The 11,215-nt window shown below is 50.5% G+C and overlaps 4 protein-coding genes across 4 annotated transcripts; 1 reads left to right on the top strand and 3 right to left on the bottom strand.

The window, feature by feature from the left end:
- Positions 1 to 752: 752 nt before the first annotated feature.
- On the bottom strand, positions 753 to 1,359 carry LAESUDRAFT_729167 (uncharacterized protein). Its single transcript, XM_040909587.1, has one exon. The coding sequence runs from the start codon at positions 1,269 to 1,271 to the stop codon at positions 1,038 to 1,040; it is 234 nt and encodes a 77-aa protein (XP_040761326.1). The 5' UTR covers positions 1,272 to 1,359; the 3' UTR covers positions 753 to 1,037.
- A 616-nt stretch (positions 1,360 to 1,975) lies between these two features.
- Positions 1,976 to 3,777, bottom strand: LAESUDRAFT_814660 (galactose-1-phosphate uridylyltransferase). Its single transcript, XM_040914616.1, has 5 exons — positions 3,608 to 3,777; positions 3,130 to 3,554; positions 2,782 to 3,073; positions 2,466 to 2,724; positions 1,976 to 2,406 (listed from the first exon to the last, which is right to left on the bottom strand). Exons 1-5 carry the CDS (start codon positions 3,651 to 3,653, stop codon positions 2,277 to 2,279), a joined length of 1,152 nt encoding a protein of 383 aa, XP_040761325.1. The 5' UTR covers positions 3,654 to 3,777; the 3' UTR covers positions 1,976 to 2,276.
- Positions 3,778 to 4,459: 682 nt separating this feature from the next.
- LAESUDRAFT_751616 (P-loop containing nucleoside triphosphate hydrolase protein) lies at positions 4,460 to 7,073 on the top strand (the record flags this gene model as incomplete). The annotated part of the gene is made up of 10 exons (XM_040911676.1): positions 4,460 to 4,790; positions 4,815 to 4,950; positions 5,006 to 5,123; positions 5,175 to 5,266; positions 5,321 to 5,783; positions 5,839 to 6,079; positions 6,129 to 6,188; positions 6,239 to 6,512; positions 6,572 to 6,651; positions 6,705 to 7,073. The coding sequence occupies 10 exons, from the start codon at positions 4,460 to 4,462 to the stop codon at positions 6,800 to 6,802; spliced, it is 1,893 nt and encodes a 630-aa protein (XP_040761324.1). The 3' UTR covers positions 6,803 to 7,073.
- On the bottom strand, positions 6,705 to 9,310 carry LAESUDRAFT_787844 (cytochrome P450; the record flags this gene model as incomplete). Its single annotated transcript, XM_040913905.1, has 12 exons — positions 6,705 to 7,158; positions 7,214 to 7,357; positions 7,414 to 7,539; positions 7,591 to 7,672; positions 7,733 to 7,755; positions 7,813 to 7,979; positions 8,035 to 8,226; positions 8,285 to 8,400; positions 8,457 to 8,605; positions 8,653 to 8,844; positions 8,905 to 9,037; positions 9,094 to 9,310. 12 exons carry the CDS (start codon positions 9,308 to 9,310, stop codon positions 7,068 to 7,070), a joined length of 1,632 nt encoding a protein of 543 aa, XP_040761323.1. The 3' UTR covers positions 6,705 to 7,067.
- Between the last annotated feature and the right edge of the window lie 1,905 nt (positions 9,311 to 11,215).

Genomic DNA, 11,215 nt, shown 5'->3' with positions numbered 1-11,215 from the left:
ATTCTAAATGTATTTGGTGAGTTTGAAAATGGTGTCATTTCTTAAATATATGATATTAAATTTCTGCCTCCAACATATTATATGCAAATACTTAATACGGAATGTGGGAAGGAACTAAGGCTCCAACATTTCTATCTATATACTATGTTAAATAGTTTTAACTGCTTACTATATCTGTTTATTTACAGGTTGGGCTGTATATAGTAAATAGATGTTTATATATAGTATAAATAGTTTTATGATGACATGAGGCTATTGAGTGCACGATTGATAGATTTGACAGTGCAACAGTGAGCCAATTGAAAGTCATAGTGTTTGATAGAAGCCACCACTGACAGTTGATCATCATATAGACTCATGAACATGAGTTTCTTGTTATTTTTTGTATGACATGAGATTTTCTTGTCATTCGTGGTGCAAGTGTTGAAGTTGAATGCTTGTTTTCTGCTCACTATCATGTGTGTGTTGATGCACCCAGCTCCTTAAGGATCCCAACAATCACAGAGGCTGCTCACAGGTGAGTAGAACTCCACTAAGAGATGGGACAAAAAAACTATATAAACTTTATATAAACTGTTTATACTACATATATACCAACTGTTTACTATATACTATTTATTTACACCTCAGGAGTGTAAATAGTATAAATAGTTGGAGCCTTAGAAGGAACCGTAGCAAATTGAGATCACAAAGGCAAAAAACCTGTCGACATTTGCTAAGCATTTGCCACATGCGCAAATCGCTTCATGTCTGCGGTGTTCTATGAGATCGTCACCGCAGCTGACCATCCTTTTACAGTGCTCCACCTTGGGTTGAGGTGACCAAGAACGGGACTCCCCTCGCTGTCGACGCGCTTGAGGTAGGCGGCGTGCGCTGGTCGCCGTCGTCTGGAGGGGAGGGCTCGCTAGCCGGGTGTCTCTTCTCGCATGTCGTGGGTTCAACATCCGCGGGACCGCGATAGGTCCGTTGTTCTTTTTTTATTTTCTTCATTTTTCTTAATTTCATTCTTATTTCTTTGTGATGCTGCGTTCTAATTGTCAACAGGATAGGGGGGAGCGGGGAGCGGATGGGAGGGGGGCTCGAGGGAAGGGCCGTTGCTCACACTTGTCGAGCTCGGTCCTGGCGCAGGCCTTTCCGTGGCCCTCGGGATAAGTACTCGACCTGATCGACGGGTCGGGGAAACCGACATGCGCCTGAAACAACGTTAATGCGATGCTCAGATAATGCTTTGAATGCTCGCGCATAGTGCGCCTCTGTTCGCCATGATGCATGAAGCCTGAAATATTGAATGCTCATTTGCAACATGTTCGTTCTAGCGTACCGAATCTATAAGAATATTGGAATATCAATATTTTGTACGATGTATCCGTCCGTCCATGCCCATCTTAACGATGTCGCTGTGTACCGCTCCGACCGACATATAACAATCATCATGATGAACTCCATCGTTGCTCTTATGTTGATGTCGTTCATCGGCTTCGGGGCCATATTGCTCATTGAACATGCAGCCTTGGACACAGCTGGCATACTGATAAGGCCACAATTAATGAGACTCGTTGGATTTCAACGATCCCATCCCCGCCGATGGGACGAACTCTTCTCATCATTTTCTATCTCTAGCTTCAACGCCGTGCTTCCTTTGGGTAACACTGCAGTCAGCAAAACATATCTAACCTTCCTCGCATCGCAAAGAATTTCCGCACAAAGTGCTCCCTTACGTGTAGTTTGCAGACAAGGCACAGCTCAAGAACGACCTGATCGATCTGCACCGTCCGCGTGAACAACAGTACCTGCAGTGCTTGTCCTCCCCCTTCACGCTGATGATGATGAGGGATGCAATGCGGTATCTGCCTGAGCGGACATCCCGTAGAACATGCTCACCATACTAGCCACGTGCGGGGCTCAGAACAGCAAAGGGCAGAAGGCCACCTCGCAGGTGGTTCTCTTGCCAGATTTCACCAGGAGAGACGGGATGGTTCGATATGGCTGATGGAAAAGCAGCTATCCTGCGTGTATGACATCAAGCCATGCTGAGAGAAGGCGAACAAGCCCACGATTCAGATGAGTATGGGTGTGTGGGATGATGCAAAGACATGCCGAATCAGCGAGCTCTTTACCACTTGACATCGTCAATATCAAGAATGTTGTCCTGCCAATGATGTCTGCCTGCTTGGCAAGACTACCCGGAGAGCAGCTCAAAAGATATCCCTCTCTAGCTTGAATACACATGAGGTGATGCATAAAATTACTTAGTATCCGTTCCATGGATCACCCGATCAGCTATGCATTGCATCGAGCGAGGCTTGACTGGCAGCGTCGAGATAGTGCATCTCCGAGCATCCTCTCAGCCGATGCGCAGCCTGTTCAGGCGTGAGGTCGCGTTGTGGCTCAGCCATCAACTCGAATCTATCCGATCGCGATCAATCACATCAGCTCCTACCGTAACCGTCTCACCCTGCACTCACCCGACGAGGAACTTGCGTACGCTCGCGCTCCGGAGAAGCGGCGGAGCGAAGTGCAGGTGCAGGTGTGCGACGTCGTCCTCCGAGGACCTGTCGGCTTGGCGAGGCACAGGACGCTGGTGGATGCCCATGGAGTACGCGAACGAGCACGAGAAGAGGTTGTCGTAGCGCTTTGTAAGCCTTGACAGAACATCTGCAAAGGCAGTCTTCTCCGACGGGTTTAATTCGAGGATAGACGGGATGTGGCGGTGATAAGGAAGCACTGGGACATCTGTCAATCGGAGTTATCTACAGCAGTAGGCTGAAATATCTGGCTTACAGAGAACCTCGAAAGGCCAAACGGCCCACCAAGGCACCAGAGCGATCCAGTGCTCGTTCTTGATGACCACTCTGCCCGCTTCGTGCTCGACGCCAATTTCAAAGTGTGCGTACTCGCAAAGCATGCACGGGCGGCCGTCCTCGCCTCGAGGTGCACTCGATGGCGGAACGTCAGAGGCCGCGTAGCGTCTAAGATTGAACAACTCCGTTGCAGGCAGGGACGGCACCGCTGAGAGGGACCATACCTGTCCGTGCGGATGCGGGTTCGAGCAGCCCATCATCGCCCCTTTGTTCTGTCACTCATGTTGTCAGAACTCCTCGCATACATCGACAATGGCTTTGCACGCACCTCGAAAATCTGTACATACTTTATGCCCTCTTCCGAGCCTCTCTTGGTGTAGATCTGGCACCATTCCTCAATGATCCGCTCAATGTCCGTGATAGGCAGCCGCGCGAGGGTCAGATCATGCCGCGGATGGAAGATGAGCACGTCGCAGCCGCCCTGTACCGGTTCCGTTGTGAGCAATGGGTGGGGCGCCGGCGGTGCCGCAGGCGCAGGAGGCGGAAGAATGGCAGCAAAGTCGTTCTCAAAGACCATGGTGTGCTCGTAGACGGCGTTGCGTTGCCCACCTGCCCGTTCGTTCCCTGGGCAGAGGTAGCATTTCGGGTCGTATTCTGGAAGAGTAGACGGCTGCGGAGGCTCTGTCTGGCCTAGCCAAGGCCGCTTCATGCGGTGCGGAGAGACGAGAACACACTCTCCCGTAAGAGGGTTGACTGAGATGTCATCGATATCAGTCAGACCGAAGGGAGAGTCTGTGAGTACGTACGACGGCGATGAGGATGGGTTGTTGGGTCAAACTGAATCTCGGACATTTCTGTGCTCTCTAACGACAGGCCTGTCGATGCTGTCGTGGTTGCGAGAACAAGAGAATGAATGCGGGAGTATCGAAAGCGACAACCATGGCGAAGTGGGACAGCGTCCGCGTTCGGAGATCGTGGGTCAATGTTGAAGACGGATGTCCCGGCCCGCACGTCAATCGCTTACGTTGTATGAAGGGTGTTGCAGGTCCTCTGTCATAGGTTAGGACCCCTTGACACCGACCGTTTGTAGCAATCTGGCCAGAAACAAAGCCCTTTGCGACATTCATTTCCAGTCCAATGTCCGAACGTTTACCCCTAGGGACCCAGCAAGCCCAGTTTTAGTCTAAGCATCACGGTCAGAATCCAATAAGCTCAAGACACCAGTGGTGAGGTTAGTACATCAAGTCAGATACATTTTTGAGACCCAAGATGGTGAAATTCTTTTTACAAAATTGGTTGTAGTGCTGCAATCCACTCTGTGCGTCTCCTTCCTGAAGAACAGGGTAATTAGCACTCGCTTGCTTTGTTTCTGTTTCACTTCAGGCTCAACAATTACTCAGGTATAATAACTTTTGTTCCAGATGTGCAATGTTGTTAACATGTCTTCAGAAAAAAAAACGCGTTGAAAAGAAGCTAACGTTTTATGACGAACGCACGCGTCTGAGTCGGTGGCCACCAATCATCAGCCTTTCTTTCTGATGGCTGAGTCACGTGATTAATCGATCAAGGTGTTCCCACGGCACTAATCTGACTTCACGATATTTCTCTAGATCCCTTCATCCCCACTAGCCTGACGAAGTTGTCTCCGCCAAATCAACATGTCTGAGGAATCTGTTCCAAAGCGTAGAAGGACTCAACGTTCTCCATCTCCACCGTTGTACAATCTCGATGAGGAGAACGATTTATACGAGCCATACATACCTGTTGTCCAGCGCCGACAAGCGAAGCTCGCGAAATTGACGTCGTGGAGCACAGACAAAGGCAAAGCTAAATTGCAACAGGAAGAGCAGGATGAGCGCGAAGACGAGGAACGCGAGGAGGAGCGAAGGCGGGAGAAGGCGCGAAAGGAACGAACATTACTAATGGAGGCGCAGGAGGTTCATGAGAAGAAGGCTGCTGAGGGTGTTTCGGGCTTCTCCCTGATTCGATGTAAGCACTCAAAACCCTTTTTAGATGCGAAGAAGACCGAGGCTGAGAAGACTGAGGAGGCGGACGCAGAGATCCTTGCTGCTATCGCAAGTCGCAAGAAGCTCGCCTCAGATCTGGAGCTGGCGAAGGGCGTGCAATACACCGAACCGCTCAAGACATCGTACGTGTATATCACATCTTTAGATTGCCTGTTTAAGCGCTGATCGGCATCGCAGATGGCGACCACCGAAGTATATACGGGAACGCAGCGAGGAAGACAACCGACGCCTTCGTGAGAAGTACCATATCCTCGTCGATGGCGAGGACATCCCACCACCAATCGATAACTTTACCGTGAGTGCATGCTTTCTTGATTTTCTCTTTGCCTCATGCCCTGCTTTGCAGGACATGAAAGTTCCGGAGACACTGGTCAAGTTCCTTAAATCAAAGCGGATTACCATACCAACGCCTATCCAGCTTCAAGGAATGCCAACAGCGTATGTCTGCCCTTGGTAAACTTTAGGTACATTCCAACTCACGGTGCCATGCAGATTTGCAGGCCGCGACATGATTGGTATTGCTTTCACTGGGTCAGGCAAGACCCTCGCTTTCTGTCTCCCACTAATCATGTTAGCCGTCGAGGAGGAATGCAAGTTGCCCTTCATTCGTGGCGAAGGCCCCGTCGGGGTGATCCTCTGTCCATCCCGCGAGCTCGCCACACAAACATACGAGAACGTCCTCATCTGGACGGGTGCGCTCGCACGAGACCCGAGCGGGAAATATCCACAGCTGAACGTGGTATTGTGCATCGGCGGTATTTCGATGAGCGAGCAAAGCCATGTGCTGAATAAAGGCTTGCACATCGTCGTGGCGACGCCGGGCCGGCTGATCGACATGCTGGAGAAGAAACGGTTTACGTTTGATAACTGCAGATATCTGTGCATGGACGAAGCGGATCGGATGATCGATCTGGGCTTCGAGGACGATGTGCGAAACATTATGAGCTACTTTAAGGTAGGTTTCCTTCACGTATATATGAGCCGAAGACTGTGGGCTTATAGCCGTGTAGCGCCAACGGCAAACTCTCCTCTTCTCTGCCACCATGCCCAGGAAGATCCAGGACTTCGCGCAGCAGTCCCTCGTCAAACCCGTTTTGGTCAACGTCGGGCGAGCGGGAGCAGCAAACTTGGACGTGCTGCAGGTGGTCGAGTACGTGAAACAAGAGGCAAAGATGGTGTATCTCTTGGAGTGTCTGCAAAAAACACCGCCACCGGTGATCATATTCAGCGAGAACAAGAACGAGGTAGATGGTGAGTGACGACATTGACTTGTTGGAACACAAAGCTGACAGAATCCTAGATATCCAGGAGTACCTTCTGCTCAAGGGCGTCGAAGCAGTTTCGATCCACGGTTCGAAGTGTACGTATCTATACCCGCCCTTTGCGTTCATGATCTGACAACACACGCAGCGCAAGAAGAGCGTCAGTACGCGATCAAGTCATTCAAGTCCGGCGCCAAGGACGTGATGGTCGCCTCCGGCGTCGCGTCCAAGGGGCTCGACTTCAACGACATCCAGCACGTCATCATCTTCTCCATGCCCAAAGAGATCGAGGATTACGTGCATCAGATCGGGCGTACGGGCCGTAGCGGGAAGACCGGCATTGCAACGACTTTCGTAAATATGAACACGCCTGAACAGACGCTGCTCGATCTTAAGTATCTGTTGATGGAGGCGGGGCAGAAGTACGTATTGTTGTTTCTTAGGTCATGGCGGGGGATCCTGACAGAGTGCTCGTTGCTAGGGTGCCGCCGTTCTTGCAGAGCATCGAAGACCCGCGTGCGGCACAGGGCGGATCGCTCAAGGGCTGTCCCGTTTGCGGCGGTACGCCATTGTTTCTCGATTTCCTGTCTCGCACCGCTCATCCTGCGTTGCAGGTCTTGGTCACGGTATATCGAATTGCCCTAAGCTGGAGGATACACAACGGCGGCAGATGGCATCCCACAGGGCCTCCGAGGATATGGGTGGTTACTAGGCGTGATATTGTATAATTGTGTATGTATCGTGCTGTTAGATGTATCTATAGCGGTCTAATCCGGGATGAGGTTACTGGAACGTGCTAAGGTCTGTATATCGCTGATGCTGATTGGGCGATTCACGAAGGCCCTCTGCTGACCGGCGCGCAGGTCGGTAGTGGGAATCAGACCAACTAATACTCTTCATGAATTCTTATCTGCATCATTTTTGCGCTGTATGTAATTTACGGGTACCGTGGTCACTGCCACAACCAATTCAAATACTCAAGTGCCATCTCTTTCGCTGTGCTCGGCCATCAGACTGGACGCCTCCCCGGATCGCGGCCTGATCTCGCACGGGAAATGTACCGGGTGACTACCCCCATCTGGTAAGCATCGGCAACTTCGCGGGATCTAAGTAGATGTCGCACCTGATGAATCCAGAGTTAAACGCTGCTGGAGGGGTGATCTCCCTCCCTGCGTCGTCTCGCGCCTTGGAGATATCCAGCGCGGCGGCGATGTACGCAATTGCCAGCCAGACGCTCGAGTCTGCTAGGTCCTTTCCTGGACAGATGCTGGTGGGACGTCAGTTATCACTGCCTGAGGTCAGACAACGAAACCGTAAACTGACCGTCGACCAAAGCCGAAGGAATACTCGCGGGGATCTCGTGCGTTGGTCTTACTATTCTTAGCGAGGAACCGCTCGGGGCGAAATATTTGTGGTTCTGGATAGTCTCGTGGATCCTGGGTCATCGCCCTGGAAGACCATGATGCATTAGTTCTACCGACGCTTCTGACCGTGACTTACCACACATTCGGAATGATGGTTGTCCCTTTGGCAATGTGGTATCCCCGATATTCGCCGTCGGATATCGCCTGATGAGGCACACCTTGCGATACGGTGCGGAGTGAGGTAACGCGGACTAGATGGAGCAGACCATCAAACGTACCCAGCGGACCAACAGTGTGCCAGCTGAGGATATAAAATAAGCCTGGTTATCGACGGTATTATGGTGGGAGTGTTACGTACCGGTAGGTCTCTTTCACTACGGCTTCCAGATATGGCAACGAGCTGCGGTCGTTGAAATTCGGGAGACGGTCATTGCCGATGACGAGATCAATTTCTTCCTGAGCCTTCTTGTGGACATCTGGAAACAAGACCATCGCTAAAAGGAATGTATCCAGCGTTGCACCGGTCTATTTGCGGTTAGAAAATCTCAGAGCTAGTCCAACTGATGCTGAGTCACCGTACCGTATCAGTACCAGCTGTGGAATAATTATCAGTAAACAGCTCGAGGGATGAGTGCAGTAAGTTGGACTTGCCTCCGTGTAGCATGGCGGCAACCTCCTTGATAGCCTCCTTGTCATCGTCAGCGAGCGGGCCCTGTCTGGCAACCTCTTCTATGATGGACGCGGTGAATGATTTGGATTCCACACCGGACGCCTGGGTATCAATAAAAGTCAACTTCACGACTCAGCAGCTGGGAGTTGCATTTCCGTACCATGGCATTCTCTACCATCTCAAATGGTTCATCAAGCATTTTGCGGAGGGCCTCGTGCGCAGCTAGTGCGGTCCGTTTGAATCCAGCCCCCGGGAACCATGTTGGAAGGTATTTCACTATCGACTAACGTGAGTGCTTGCTGCAGCCGATCAGGCTAAAAACAATCGCTCACATGCAGGTACGAGATCAACGGGTGTCGCACCCGGGCTCCCATGCTTCGCAACAGCTTGCATGACAAGGTCTGCGTGGTGAATATACTTATCATCCGGCGACGTCACAATGTGGCCATAAGCGATCTCCATGATGATACCCCCCATGTATCTGTGCCGCCTCTGCGTCAATGTCAACCAAATATCATCAGATCTGACCTTTGAAAATGCGAGTCGTGACGTGTGGGGTCCTGGAGGAGATTCCTGAGCAGTATCACTGCCTCCCTTTGCTGTGACTGTCGCCACTTAATGAGAGCTGCCTTCTCTGAGATATAGCTGTGCAGCCACTTCCGATGCTTCCGCCAGTTCAGATCCGTAGTGTTCAGCACAAAAACAGCCTTCCATCCGATCCTGAAATTGTCGCATGAAATCATGAACAACTCCACATGCAGGGTACCACTTGACACGCACAGCTCGGCCATGTATACGAAACGCGGTCTATCCGAGTAGACCGCACTTCGCTTCTCCATCAAGTCTCGTGCGATATCCGCCGAACTGATAACCAATGCTGGCCGCCTGAAGAACCATGCGGTGAATATATCACCTATAGAGCGTAAGGTTTTATTGAGGCAAAGAGTTACCGATAGTAAAATACAATACCGTAGGTCTGAGCCCAATGGCCGAATGTGCGCTCTTGGTAATCTTGAGGAAGCTGATGAACGTTTCCTAATAAAGGTAGACCCTTTGGCCCAGGCGGAAGCTGGGAGGCGCGTTTGTAGCCAGTCCATGTTAAGTACAGCACAAACGCAGACAACGAAAGGATCAGTACAACGGAGGGTGGTGGCGCTGTATCAGTGAGGACAGCATTTGACACCATGGTGGGGACTTGGTACGACGAGAATGAGGACGTACCTATCACCGGAGTTGGTGTAGCAAATATATACACTCCATGCATATTAGAAACGCAGCACTGGGATGCCAATTCCCATACCAAAGCAATCATCTGACGTGGACTTGGTTGTATTCGCTACAGCGCTTGGACTAGAATGCAGGAGCTAGGTTCATGCGACGGACCGACCATCCTGGGCCCCGATATGACGCCCGTCTGTCAAGCGTAGCGCACATACGACCGCGTCTCCCTTCGACATATATCCAGGACTTTGCTTGTTATGGCAGCATCAATTGGGAGTGTCATCATGAACATTAGAGCAAGCCCCGATAGCAATCAGCCGAAGCTACAGATCGCGAATAACAGTGGCAATGTCACATTTATCGGCAGCCAGCATTCAATTCAATTGCAATGATGAAGCGAGATGCAATCACCGCGGAGCTAATTGATGTGCAGATGCCGAACGCGAACTCCTGCCTCCTGAAAGTTCTTCAACCAGCAATATAATCGAGTGAATAATGAGACACACTATAGCGGAGATGAGGCCTAAGAAGCCAGTGGGGACCGGGGTGCATGTGTCGAAGTATATGACTCAGTAGAGCCGGAACCATTTTTCTGTGTATGATAGACCGGCGGTAAGGCTCGAATATGATAGCCTATTTCTTATCAGAGAGACTTTGCTTGCTCGTGGGGAAGTTTGGACACCTTGCCGACACCAGCAGCGAGAGGCTTTCGGTAGAATTCAAGTTCAGCCCTTATGAAGCCTGTTGATCTGGCCCTGCTGATCGTATCGGCTAGGCAAAGTGAGAGCAAAATGATATATCGTTTTGAAAATAGTAACTGATGGTGACGCGGAGCACAATCAAGCGAGTCGTTGGATACAGCTGCAGTTCAACCTAGTTCAACCCAACCCACGGTTTGACATTATGCGCGTTGAACCATGTGGTCACGGTGTCGAACAAGCGCCCAAAGCACGAGGACACCTGGCTCTACCTGGCTGAACCTGGCTGAACCAACCGGTCACATTGCAATCAGCTCGTATTCGCTGTCGGATTTCGAGGGCTGAAATTTTGAAACGTTGACAGGACGGTTTTTGTTCTGGCTGAAACTGAATGGCTATGATGGAAGCTGTCGGGCTCATCTCCTATGGCTTGTTTCTGTCAAGTAAATCGGCTGCAGTGGCTGGAATTGGTGCTCAACGGCCACGACAAATGACAGTCATCTGGAGTGTCTCACTTGTCTCCCATTAGCTCGCATGAATTGCATCCATTCATGTCATATTATGCTGCCACATGTCCAGAGCGCCTTGCCGATGCCATCTATCTCGCAACCTTCGAACATCAGGAAAACTCAAATCTGGCTTATCATCCTTTTATCCGCTTGCCATCACCAAATAAGACAGTAAGTCCGAGAAAGTCTCAGGACCTCCTTGTTTTGGACTTTTCTCCGGATTGCAAGCTTCTTATTGTGTGCTTATTGGCTTGTACAAGCCAAAACCAGCGAGAACAAGTCAAAAAAGGAGGTTCTCGAGCCACAAGTCGATTTGAGTTTTCCTGATGAAGGAGAGTAGTAGACTATCGACACGAAACGCTATCAAGAAGTGCCATATTTTCGGGAATTTCAGTTTTGACATCTGTAGCCAGCATCTGTAGCGAATAGCTACGTTTCGCACCAGCAGGAGCGTGCTGGACAAAGCGATCAAGCTCCGGCATTGACGGCATGTCGAGTGCTTATCGGAGTATTCATATCATCACCATTCCTTCTCATCAGCCGCAATCCGGCTCGTCGAAACATTTTTCGGTGTGGAAGCTATACGCTTGTGTCAGTGGCAGGAGTATTCATGCAACGCCGCATATACCTCAGGTCTGTGTCGATGACCATGGGCTTTCAACT

Source organism: Laetiporus sulphureus, assembly GCF_001632365.1.
Source record: "Laetiporus sulphureus 93-53 unplaced genomic scaffold LAESUscaffold_39, whole genome shotgun sequence".
Classification (NCBI taxonomy): Eukaryota; Fungi; Basidiomycota; class Agaricomycetes; order Polyporales; family Laetiporaceae; genus Laetiporus; species Laetiporus sulphureus.
This window is presented reverse-complemented; position numbering and strand designations above follow the sequence as displayed.